This window comes from Seriola aureovittata, chromosome 12, assembly GCF_021018895.1.
Source record: "Seriola aureovittata isolate HTS-2021-v1 ecotype China chromosome 12, ASM2101889v1, whole genome shotgun sequence".
NCBI lineage: Eukaryota > Metazoa > Chordata > Actinopteri > Carangiformes > Carangidae > Seriola > Seriola aureovittata.
Genome location: NC_079375.1, coordinates 1743460 through 1757184, shown reverse-complemented (window position 1 = coordinate 1757184; position 13725 = coordinate 1743460). Strand labels below are relative to the sequence as shown.

Genomic DNA, 13725 nt, shown 5'->3' with positions numbered 1-13725 from the left:
TCTGGGCTAAAAACCAATAAAACCTTTGGGCTGGACAGACACACAGCTGACTGGTATAAGTCTCCCATTATCTTTGGGGTCAATTTGACCCCAGTCAATGTTTAACGCCTCTAAATAAATGGCTGACATCCTTTTTTTGCTTCATATTCAATGATTTCTCCTAATTAAATGGTGACAGTTGGGTAAACATAAAATGAACGTGATTATATGTTTTCAGTGTCCTGCACACATTTTGTACGCATCTGTGTTCTTGGGGTCAAATTGACTCTAGGCACTGGACACTGGAAGGGCAGTATTTTCAGCCACCATGGATAAGTTCACACATTGGGCCCAAGTGGCCTGAATCGGATATTTTCCACCCTGCGTGACCCAGATCTGATGTTTAATGACAGTGTGAACAACACAAATCACATGGAATCTGATCTTTTCAAATCAGAGTTGGGCCACCTCCGTATGTGGTTTCTAAATCAGATACAGAACAGATTTTTTGAAATGTGACCTCAGTGTGAACAGCCATGAGACCCGTACCGGAATTCAGTGCGACTTTTAACATCAGAACAGGTTTGACAGCGTGCGGTCACACGCCCTGTAGCCAGCCAACGTAACCTGACGCCGACGCGCTTTTTCAGGGAGATGGACCGTGTTTACGGTTTCAAAATGAAACCTTAACGCTCACATCTGTGGCCTCCATGTTTGTTATTCCCGACTTCTTCTCCTTGTTTACTTCCCTACACAGAGTGCTGCGTGTGACGTCTTGTTCTTCTGTGCATGCGGCTCACATCAGGGCCATGACCAGATCACATCGAGTCTAATATTGGCCAAATTTCAAAATATAATTTGAACAGCTACATAAAAAAAATCTGATCTAGAAAGAAACTAATTGAGCACTAAGGCTTGCAGTGTGAGCGTAGTCCATGTCTCCAAGGACATTCCATGTTTTCTCTCATGCCATACATTTTGATGATGGAGAAACAAGGCAAGGGTCGACACAAGTGTGACACACTCACAGCAATATGTGATGTATATGGGATGAATCCTTTAAAACACAAAAAAGAACACTCTTCCCAATTTTAAGTAAATCGGTGAGATTTTATGGTGGGATGTATATTTTCCCATCGTCACATAATAGGTATTGTGGATGTATAAGGGGGTGGGTGGGAGGATTATGTTTTATTTAAAGGGCTATTTAGGTAGTCAACAAAGAAACACCTAAATAATTACCTGAAAAATAAACTTTTAAATTTTGATTATATTAATTTTCTGGAGGTTTAAAATGCTGGGGTCAAATTGACCCCAAGGATAAACAATGTTAGTAAATTTGAGAATAACAGGTAACAGAACCTTTAAATCCCCAACTGCTGAGGACATTTAATTGGGTGCTACAGAAAGGGGAGATACCGCCCTCCTGGCGAGAGGCAGTTTTAACAGTTGTCCCCAAGAGGGGAGGAGACAGGCTGGACTGTTACAGACCTGTGAGCCTCTTAAAAAAGGAAATTCTACCTGATATTTTTACATTTAGACCAAGCAGGCTTCAGAAAACATCAGACGTACTTCACTTGTGATTCAGCAGATAAACCAGGAGCAAACTGAAGGAGCCACAATGGGTGCAGATGAAGAAAAATCTTTTCACTAAACTGATCATGGTTTTATAAAACTCTGTATGAAAATTTAGTGAAACTGAAATTTATGCAGACAGTCCAAAACTCTTTATAACAAACCAACTGTGAGAATAAAAGTAAGTGGCTCTCTCAGGGTCCTTTTGAGTTGGAGCGTGGTGTCACCAGTGATGTCCGACCCGCCCCTTCTTCCTCTTTATACAGTTTCTGAGTCGAGTCATCAGGCAAAAATGATAAGACTCATGGAGTTTCACTGACAGGAGATGACAAGATCACAGATGACGTCCTGTCCAGCCCCACTCTCTTCCTGCATTACTAGATAGATAGATAGATAGATAGATAGATAGATACTTTATTCATCCTGAGGGGAAATTCAATTGTCCAGCAGCTCAGTAGTAATAAGTCCAGGTGATGAGTCCACTTCCTCTTGCTGAGGTGTTCTACAGCCTGAACCTCTCTGTTCTAAATGTTGTGCTTTACAGTCTGGATCAGGGTCATGGTACAAACTGAAGTGATTGGTTGAATGTTAAAAGCTGGGTTCAGAGACAAACATGCTATTGGGGAGGCAGACAGTGTGAACTTGCTAGGTGTGCAGATACCAAAGGGGAGATTATAACCCTCTGTTCTCCAACAACTGTTTACATTTTATTAAGGACTAAAGTTATGTATGACTGAGGGCGTGGCTGTTTTGAGTGACAGCTAGGTGAGTGTATACTTGCCAGAAATCAAAGTCTCAGCTCCACATATGCCCCTCCTCTTTTTTGAATTAACAGGGAGTTAGGGGCGGAGTCAAGCAGTGCCAAGATGGTGACAGTGGAGCAGCTCACTCCATCCTTCAAAACTGCTCTTCAGAAACCTGTGGGTGATGTCACAGAGGCTACGTCCATCTTTATTTACAGTCTATGCTAAAAACATATTACCAAGCAGATCAGATTAAATCCATAGTAAATATATATATATAACCCTGACTATTAAAAACACCTGTAAAAACAGTAAACTTCATATTATCCTGCCGATATGATTACTATAAACTTTCTGAAAACCACTGCATCACTGTTTGTTCCCTCAAGTACATGAATGCTCAGGCTGTCTCTCTGTCTCTCTGTCAAGACAGACCAACGCCCACCCTGAGCCTGGATCTGCTCGAGGCTTCTGACGCTTAAAAGGACGTATTTTCTTGCCACTGTCACCGAGTGTTTGCTCATGGTGGAAACTGTGTCCTGAGAAAACTTCTCTTATAATTTGGAGCTATATGTATTTAAGATTATATAAAACAGATTTGAGTCTGTCCAGGGTTTTATTGCAGGGGCATAGGTTTGGTTTTATCTTTGACCAAAATGAAATGCACAGTTGTTCCATACCTCTCTTTTTTCATTCACATGTGTGCACACACTTAAAGACACATAAGGAGTCTGACTCTGCAGCAAGTTGGTTTGAATTGAATGTTTGCTGATATAACTTGACTTGACTGGATTTGTATGATGATTTTTCTTTTACTTCTTTTATCATTTACATTGAGCTCCCGAACTTACGGGCACCTGAGAGCCTGCAGCTCACCTGTCTGTGTGTCTGTGTTGCTCAGGCTGCTGCTGGCAGGATTTTCAGAATAAAATGATGCCTGACATTGACGAACAGATCAGCTGGACAAGCTCTGGTTAATTTACTGTATAATATTGTTCATGTCGTAATGACTCATATCCAGGAAGAACTCTGATCTTGATCCACTCCCTGAAAAGAGAGAGGGAGATATTAAACAGTAAATATTTTTTTAATAAATTTCAAAGAAGATCAATGTTTGGATTTATTTCACCAGATACACACACAGTGAGAGGTTTCTGAGGTGACCGGTGAAAGGTTCCCTTCATTCAACGCTGATGTTTGTAAAATGTCAGGTCACCTCTAACTAACCACCCAGTGAAGACTTGTACTGGTTCAGATCAGTAGTGCTCTCTCTGCTTCCATTAGAGCCACAATTACAACACTTAACATTTGGACTTTTCATTCCTGACTGATCATTCCTCTCAGTGTTTTATATTTTTATTCTGAATGGAGAGGAAGCCAAGGCTTTTTTTGTAACAAGTGGAAACTGTGAAGGAGCAGAGGCCACCAATGAGCTCATTGTGGGTTCGGGGCTGTTTGAACTCTTACAGGATCCACTAGAAATCACAGGCCAGTGAGCAGCTTTTCGCAGTTGTGTCTATTTTAGGTCGAGTACTTTACTTACATGTACTGTTACTAGTCAATTTTAACTGCAGCATTTTCAATCTAATTTTTCATAGTCTTTGGTTTGTCTAATGGCTTGAACTGGATGTGACTGAGAGTGGATTGATTTGAATGTAATTTAATTATTAAATTTTTGTTTGTAGAGATGTTCCAAGCTAATCCAAATGGTATCAGGGCTGATCCAGGCAAATCTTAAAGATCCCATAAGTGGGAATTCCATATGTTTTTGATTATAAAATTATAAAGCAGGTCTAGCTTCTATATTAATACTGTGAAACTATCGGAACGCTCAGTCCACAGAGAAATGCACACAGCCTGTATTCAGAAACTGAGCCTTAAAACCAGCCGTCAGGACTTCTGGAACTTTGTGATGTCACAACAAAGCAGTCAACACTCTCAGCCCCGCGCCAAGCCCCGCCCACCTGGACCCACCATCCAACCTTGCAGGATTTGGTTTCTCTGAGTGTTTACCTGAACTCTGCTATATTTTTATTGGATCACTCAGAACACAGTCAGCCAGAGAGAGGCTCAGAGCCTCCTCTCTTCTGATTGGCTCACCTACCTGTTGTTACTAGAGCTCCAGAGAGAAGCCTGAGAGAGGAGATGTAAAACTACACTGAGATGGTTTTTGGTTCTTAAAACCACAAATATATCTTCTTATGGATCAACACTTTAAATAAAACACAGAAGAAGAGGAGAATATGGAGCTTTAATGGATCAGTATCCTGTAGTGTTTTCTTGTATACAAACAAAAGTTCTGTTCACACTCAGTGTTACTCACCAAAATGCACCATGAGTGCCATGAGTTCTAACAAATGTCTTGAAAGCATATTCTTCCAAGTAAAACATTTGCAACATTAATTTCTACATGCGGTTCGCCTATTATTATAGCAGTCATCTTAATGGCTGCCTTTGCATTTCTGCCTTTCTTGTCATATTAGCGCCACCTGTTGATCAGTGGAATAGTGTGACACCATTGGTAAAACTGTGTTATGACTCACCTGAAGGATGCCCATGCATGAGATAAACAAAACAGCTCCACAGTGCTACTAGAGGACAAAAACTCCACAGGGAACCTTTAAAGGTAAGGGTAGTCATTGGTAAAATGGTGAAAATAGTAAATGGATTGCACTTACATAGCACTTTTCTAGCTCAACAGATAAAGCACTTTGCAAATTTGCTTCTCATTGACCCATTCACACACTCACAAACCTATAGAGAAAAAGAAATCCATTTTCATGGTTATTTTAAGAAGGACCACTGTTACTGCTCTCTTGTTCCTCTAAACCTGCCATCTCTACTCTTGCTACGCCTGTCTCTGCCCTGTTTGGCCTCCATCTCCTGCCACTCTCCATCCGCCCACAAGATGTCCTCACACTTTCCTTCCTATATCAGTCACATGACTGCCAGATCCACCTGCTCACCTAGTCACAATCACCTGAGCCTCCCTGCCCACCTACACCCCTGTGCCCAGTTCCCTCGTCATCCCAGACAGTACTCAGATGGTGTGCTCATGTTCCTGTGTGTTTCCCTACCTGTGTGTAGTAACCTGTTGTCTGTACCAACCTCTCTTGGTCCTCCTGACCTGTGCTGCTATCACCAGCCGACACTCCGTCTTTCATGATCTATTACAAAATGTGCAAATTACTAATGTTAAGTATAAGTAAATTATTATTTGTCAATAACAATTACCTTCGGACACCACGCCACCTCACTCAAGTTCACTCATTCATCAGTAGCTCATAGTCACAACATTTTTCCACTATGTTTGTGGCTTAAGAAGTCGAGTAGAGTTTGTGTAGAGTATTCAACATTAATGGGGAAGGGTAAAACCATGTCAGCTATGGGACACGCCAGAAAACATCCGTAACCAAGGTTACAGAAAGCTGCTAAATAGCCCCTGGACCGTATCTGAACAGGCAGGTCAAAAATCTTTACCAAAACAGAACAAAAAATGTGTCAGTCCTGTCTGGTTCCCGTCCCACAATCCACATTTAAGATATTAGAAAAACTAATATCCAAATTCATATAGCAAAACAGGTAACTATGAATCCGGTTGAAAATATTGACGTCAACAAAAGCGAAAGGAGGTCTGGGTTTACCCAACCTAAGACTGGGCGGCCCAGCTTAGAGCTGTGCCTGCCGCAGAGTGACCTATTTAGATATTTGCAAATCATATATTATTTCACACAAAACGCAGACTGGGATATTATTAAGAGAGAACCAACCAATATAGAAGTTCACTTCATACATACGTTTGAACAACCTACATCAAGAAAAAAACAAATATCTCTTATGTACAAAAAGTTCATGCTTGAAAAATCTGAGAGTACTCTGCATATTAAAGGACAATGGGAACTGGAGCTGAATACAATAGTAGACGATGACACCTGGGAAAAGGTGTTTAAAATGCCACAATGGGGACTGGAAGCCAGATATGGAAAGAATTTGACTGGAAGGGTTAAATGATATTCTTCAGGACCCCGCTGATAGTTTGTGCCTTTAAAAACAATTATACCAACAAAATGCTGGAGAAACTGTGGTACAATTGGAGGCCATACCCATATATTCTGGAACTGCCTGAAAATACAGACATTTTGGAAAAACATCAAAGTATTGGAGAAAATTTTGGAGAAGGACATCCCCATGGACCAACTATTGTTTTTGACTGGAAATACTGCCTGAACATCTGTTTACTATGGATCAGTGTTATATACTGCATGTTCTGGTGATGGTTGAAAGAAAAATAATTACTATGAATTGGATAAGGCCTAACCCTCCTACAATCCTTCAGTGGCTGGAAAAAGTCACACATGTATATGATGGAACACATGACTGCCCAGCTACCGCTACAGTTACCTCATTTTAGAAGATGGGTACCAGTTATTGACTACCTTAGTTAGAAACTGTGTTCGCTTTATGAATGTGTACCTGTATATGTGTGTATGTATGTTTAGATATATTTGTATGTATGCATGTATATATGCACATGTATGCGTATTGTGTATTGATGTGTATACATTTGTATGCATATCCGAATACAGGTATTTGTGTGAATGTACTATTCAGGTGCTATTCAATCTACTTTATAGGTGCATATATGTAAGGTGAAGCCCAATCTCAAGGTGGCTCTGTTCTGTAATGTCAATTGCCTGCTTCTGTTTGAAAATGGCAATAAAGTAAAAAAAAAAAGAAAAACAGCACAAAACATGTAACATTAAACAATATCACCAACAATATTTCACAACTTAGTCCTTTAGAGCTTAATTTGCTCATCCTCGCTGGAAGGGAGATGTACCTCTATTGAGAAGCCACCACTACTAACAAAGCAGCAACCTCTGCAGCTGAAACATGAAGCCAACACTAGTGCCATAAGTGCCATAACCTGCAGTTCCTCTAATGACCACTAGAGTCTGGCTCCAACAGTGAGTCAGTCCCCATAGACTCCCATGTTAAAATGTCCAACTTTACAGCAGAAATAAACATGTTTACAGCCTGGTACAAAAACTGTTTTGGTCTCTAGAGCTAATTTCCTCCTTCATGACACCTGTTTATAAAACTCACCTGTTTACAGTTTATTAATGACTAAAGTTATGTATGACTGAGGGTATGGCTGCTTTGAGTGACAGGTGGGTGAGCCTATGCTTGCCACAACCCGAAGTCTCAGCTCCACACACGCCCCTCCTCTTTTTGGATTAGCTGTGAGTTATGGGCGGAGCCAGGCACTGCCAAAGATGGCGAAGGTGGAGCAGCTCACTCTGAGCTTCAAAACCGCAGACGTCACAGAGGCTACGGCCATCTTTGTTTACAGTCTAAGCTGCTAACAAACTAACTAATCAACCAACAATCTTTGCTATATTGTTAAAACTAATTCTAGGATGCAGTTTTTATTGGATGGTTTGTGATCCCACATTTTCATCAAAAGACAAAATGAACCCCATACAAAAACATTTACATACAAATTTGCACAATTTGAATTTCAGTGTCTTATTTATGCAATCAGTAAAAGGCAGCGGACCATATGATATAAATATTTCATATTATCAAGGCTCTATGTCACATTCATGTAAAAGCGCTGTCAGTAGATGTATATGCTGTAGAGAGCTGCAGGTCGGTTTATAGACTGTGGAGTGAAACGCTAAAGCACATGAATCATTTCCCATCTCTATATCAGACATCAAACAGATAAAAACATTATGACTGTGGTTATGAAACCAGTGACTGGAGCTTATCGGATTTTTAATAAAAGACCAATCCACGAAGCAAAATGTGGAACTCAACTCAAACCCACAGAGCAGCTGCTTCCTCCAGACCAATGACATGAGAAGTCTCCTATGTGTTAATTAATCTGTTAGGGATAATACAACCCCCACCCCAACACACACACACACACACACACACACACACACACACTTATAGTGCTAAATATTATTCACACACAGATGGTATGGTAGATTGCCATTTATTGTCTATATCAAAAGCTTCTAGAGAAGCAATAAAACAGATGACTTGAAATGTGTAACAGAAGAAAGGTGTGTGCGTGTTATAAGAGAGAGGGGGGTTGGGGGGGGCTGGGGGGGGGGTGCTGTCACGTCACCTCATCACGCCTATTAAACCCCCCCCCCATTACCTCCGGTGACGTCAGCCACACAAACTACTTAACTACAAGCCGCGTGGCCACCAGCCGCAGATCCACAACACCGAGCGACTCCGGTGTGTGTTTTGTCTCCTGTCCGGTCCGGTTCTTCACGACAGTCAGAGGGAGCGAGAGAGAGAGAGGAGAGCGTTTACTGATTGGCTGAATCGTGACCGCTCTGCCCACCGCGCGCCACACACGGAGCCGCGCGTACATATATTGGGGTCCACGGGCTAGAGCCACTCGACAGTTTCCGCCGGTTCCCCCGAGGGCGCGCGCGGACAAGGAAGACACAGAACGGCTTAAGTAAAATAAAAAATAACAGAGGTAAGATCATAACTTCTATATTTAACTAGTAGTTTTTACACCATGCATTTATATTTATATTGTATATTTTAACTATCACCTTTCTGTAGTAGTGGCACATATCCATACATATTTCCACTTGTTATTTATATATCATAGTATAAGGACATATTTTTATATTTTATGTTTATACTTGATCTTTAATCTTACTTCTTATTCTCTATTTGCTGTTACATTTCCATTCTTGAGGGAGCAACTGCAATGAACCTAATTTCCCCCTGGGGATCAATAAAGTATTCTGACCACTACTACTACTACTACTATTACTAGTCTACTACTGCGGTCAGGGCAACTAGTAATAACCATAGTAATTCACTGATGTTCATGCACAACATCCACTTAATAAACACACACTTTATGGCATATTCAACATACATATTTTAACATTTATTAAAATTATTTAATGTTTATTACTGTCTTTAGGAAACCTAATAATTATTATTAGGAATATTGTAGTAGGAGGCTGGTAGTAGTGGTTGAAGCAGACTTGGTAGTAATACTAATAGTGACTTTGGTAATAGAAATTGGTGAATGATTGATTACATCTCTATCCAGTTTAAAAATATTTTCATAAAAAATCAATTTTTTTTTTTATCATTCAATTTCATATTTTTTTTGAAATATTTAATGTTAACAATCTGACAAAGTAGATTTTTTTCTGTAATCGGTATGTTTTTGTGATTCCCCATCCTCAGTCCATGGCTGCCCCCACACACAGCAGCTGCATGTGGATGTTGGTTCTGGGCGCGTGTGTGTCGCTGGTGGCCGGATCAGACTGCGGGAAGGAGTGCGCACTATGTGTGTACCGTCTGCTGGGACAGCAGTCTGGTTTCTCCTCCCTGGTAATGTCACTTTATTTGATTATTACTGTAAGGTTCATTTGTATTTCTAACACACTTTGAGACAGAGTAATAATAGACCAGATGAAATCAGCGAGGTGACAGAGACCTGACTCCATCTCACTAAATATTTTATTATAAATTAAATTACTGAGACTAAAAACAAGACGAAGACGAAACAGCAGTCTGGTTTCTCCTCTGTACAAGGTCTTGTTAGTGTAATTTTATCAGCTATAATAGATTCAGGGAACAACTAATATTAGCATGGAGCAGCTCCTTTTTAAAGTCTAACATTAATAATACTAATAATATATATAATATATAATAATATATACTAATGTATCAAGCAATGGCCCCTTCAGTTTGTTTTTCCTCTATTCCTGTCATTCTTTGCTTTCTGCTCAGTTTATCCCATAATCTATTTTTCTTAATTTCCTTTTTTCCTCTCTTCTGTCTCCTTTCCTTCTGTACATTCCTCATTTCCTTTCCTCTCTCGTCTCCTCACCTCTACTCCTTTCCTGTTTTTCTCAGTTATTAGACGCCTGCAGTCACAATAATACTGTCCAGTTATAAAGCCTCAGAAATATACTGTACGTCACTGTTCTCCTTTCACTGGGACGGATTTTCCTTTTTCCTTTTTTATGTTTTTCTGTCCCCGTCTTCGTTATTGTATCATTCTGTACATTTCAAACAAATAAACACAAAAAATGATATTATATATTATATTGAGTACTTTCAGTGTTTTCTTGAAACTGAAACTGAAATAATATATAATATAATATATTTGATTTAATAAACCAGAGAAGTGGAAGAATGTTGTAATTACATTATTAATGGTGTTAATTAGCGCTTGATGCTCAATCATAATTCCATAACTTTAACAAAGGAAAGGGCTTCTATCCCCTATAAATATATTGAAGGGACTCTTCTGGGTTTTGAAGAACTACTGAACTTATTCCTGCCAGGAAGAGGGAAAGGAGAGACCCAGACTAATGTAACATCAATATTATAAATTTTCCTGAGGCTTGAATAATGAAAAATGGTGTTTAGCTTCTTTTCCCTCATTACGTAGTCATTACTTGTTGTGTACTTCCCATCATGGCCACCAGAGAGAGCTGCTGCCCTCTCTCTCTCTTTTGTGTGTTGTTCTCTCTCTGAACACAATCTTGGTCGCAGTGCACACCAGACAGATGTCAGAGCTTTTTCTCTGCGTGTTTGCCTCCATTTAAAATTCAGTAATTATTGATCAAACCCTATTGTCATGGTTTACTGTAACTAGGGTGGAAAAATGAAACAACAGTGATGCATTACATTGAAAAACAGCTCTCCATATTTTTCCATGATCTAGTTGACAGGTTGTTGGGAAAATTATTCTGAATCCATCAGACACAAAATTGATGTTATTTAATTTAACATTTAGCCTAATATACATTCAGTTCTCATGTTCTCAGTTAGTTAGTATCTCAAGTAATCATTTTAGTGAAATTTCATAGTGAATTGATCTATAAAATGTCAGAATGGTATCAAATTCAAAATCACCATTTCCTAAAGCCCAATGTCCGAAACCCAAAGATGGAACCAGAATTTATTTTGAAATGATGATTAGAAGACCAGTTTCTCTTTCAATGCCTAAAAGCTTTAAAATACCTCAGTCATCTCATGCAAATATACTTTCTTTGTTTCCTTCCAAGAAGAAGATAGATATCAGTCTGACGTTAAAGGTATTTTTCTGCTCAGTTTTGGACTTCCATAAAACTGAGAACATATAAGAAGCAGATTTTAAAGGTGCTATATGTGAGGTTTCTCTATTGCTACATGGCCTGAACAGCTGTACAGCATTAACAGCTGTTAACTTCCAGAAGAAACATTAAAGGTTCAGCATTAACACATTCGGTGGCAGAGAAAACTTACATATAGCACCTTTAAAAAAGAGTGGTACAAACTGAAGCAGAGGCAGCCAAACACATCCTGATTTTTTGATCAAGTAAAAGAAAATAGATCCTACATTTCCATAAGGCAACTGCATAGTGTTTCTCCATTGGACCCTTTTTTCACCTGGTAAATGCCCATGTTAAAACTCCACTGAAGTTGGGGCCTGAACGGAGACCAGCATGAAAACCTGTTCTCACCAAGTCCTGGACAGATGAATTCAACATGCAGAGCCAGTTAACTCATGTACAAATGAAAAACTGAACTGACTTCAGTATTCTTGAACAGTGGAGCTCCCCTCACTGGAGACTGAAAGAATCTGTTGTCAGCTTAGCCGTGATATAAAGCTAATTCTTCTTTATGGTTAAAAACTTACCAAAACCACAATCATGATCAACAATCAGTATGTTGCTGATTGATGAGGTGATGTTGACCTCCATCCTGATGTGTGTTTGAAGACGTAAGATTGCTCAGTATGCATTGCTTTACAAAGTACATTTAAATCCTGATACCTTAATTCATAATGTCTACCTCTGTGCAAAATATGTCCTGACTCCAGCGCCACACTCGTTCATTTATCCTCTCATCTCATTCTCGTAAAGACAGCAAATAAGTGTATTTTAAACTAGTCCTTTCATTTCTTCTTGTAGCCCTTAAAATAACTAAAGGGTCAGAAAATCAGGGCGTCAACTTTCTCAGATGATAAAACTCCTGAATGACCCAATGTTACTTCTGTAAAGTTTGAGGGATGAAACCGTAGTGATTCAGGTGCATTGATAACACGTGGCTGGAAAAACAGCTGTTTTAATTGGAAAACACTTTATTAATGACTGATTCTGAAAGTCACGATCATAATTTTTGATTTTCCCAGACATGCTCACTTGAGTGCGATGGTGGGTTGGACAGCCAGAAGCTCCGCCTGTGCCGGGACTTCTTGCTGGAGGAGGAAAACCACATTCCTCTGGACACTGACCCCCGTCAACAGCAGGAACAGGAAGCAGCAGGCGCCATGATGGCTGACAACGAGGATGCAACATCACCGGAACACCAGCTGGCCAAGAAGTACGGCGGCTTCATGAAGCGCTACGGTGGTTTCATGTCTCGCCGCTCCTCCTCCTCTCCAGAGGGGGCGCTAGAGGATCCTGGAAACCAGGACGAGGAAGAAAACGTTCGCCTGGAGATCCTTAAGATCCTTAATGCTGCGGCCGAGCACGGCGGCGAAGGAGATGGTCAGGGAGGGGAGGCGGTGAAGAGGTACGGCGGCTTCATGCGTCGGGCTGAAGGAGGGGTGGCGCAGAGCGACCTGCTGGAGGCAGTGTTAGGCCGCGGCCTCAAGAAGCGTTATGGAGGCTTCATGAGGCGCGTGGGGAGGCCTGAGTGGCTGGTGGACAGCAGCAAGAGTGGGGCGGTGTTGAAACGGGCCTGGGAGAACGGCAGCGAGCTACAGAAGAGGTACGGTGGGTTCATGGACTAGGATGCCTCAGTTCTGACCCTTCAACCCCCCCCATCCCTCTAACCCCTTCTCTTCAACCAATCACCTTGTAGTCTGGACTCGTTTGTGTCTGAATCGACTCCTTCTGCTATTCTCACTGCATCATCTGGCTTTGTATAACATTCTGCTGCCTACTCCACTGGTCCTGTAATGATAAAAAACGAGAAACATAAATCATTCACATGTACACAAATCATCTTTTTTTTGGTCTGTTTTTGGTTTTCATGATATTATTTATTAAAAGAATCTGTTGATTGAGGCGTGTTGGTCGAGTGTTCTGATTTTCACAATAAAGTCAAACATTAAAATATGCAAATATTTGCTGTATTTACATACAAGTATGATAACACATCATGATGAAACTGGATTTGGATTGAAATTGGATGAAATATAAATACAACAAGTAACACTTGACCTGATAGCAGACCTAATACTTAATGACAGATCGTGTTGTATTTGCATCTTGACAGATTCACATATCTTTAGATCCTTATCTGGGATCAATGTTTAGTTCTAATATGTTTTTACATTGTCACCTGTAAATCTAAATATTATATCTTTGAGCCTTGAGAAGTGTCTGCAGTTCATCCTCTCAGGCTACAGTGAGCCACAACACAGCAAACT

General features: G+C 40.3%; 1 protein-coding gene across 1 annotated transcript; it reads left to right on the top strand.

Annotated features, from left to right (window-relative positions):
- Positions 1-8519: 8519 nt before the first annotated feature.
- Positions 8520-13360, top strand: LOC130178324 (proenkephalin-A-like). The gene is made up of 3 exons (XM_056390438.1): positions 8520-8802; positions 9537-9683; positions 12481-13360. Exons 2-3 carry the CDS (start codon positions 9540-9542, stop codon positions 13081-13083), a joined length of 747 nt encoding a protein of 248 aa, XP_056246413.1. The 5' UTR covers positions 8520-8802; positions 9537-9539; the 3' UTR covers positions 13084-13360.
- The last annotated feature ends 365 nt before the right edge of the window (positions 13361-13725 follow it).

Bases quoted from the DNA above. Each gene is read 5' to 3' on its own strand.
- LOC130178324 (XM_056390438.1), top strand. From the start codon at position 9,540: ATGGCTGCCCCCACACACAGCAGCTGCATGTGGATGTTGGTTCTGGGC. The intron at 9,684-12,480 runs GTAATGTCACTT...TGATTTTCCCAG, and splicing joins AGTCTGGTTTCTCCTCCCTG to ACATGCTCACTTGAGTGCGA.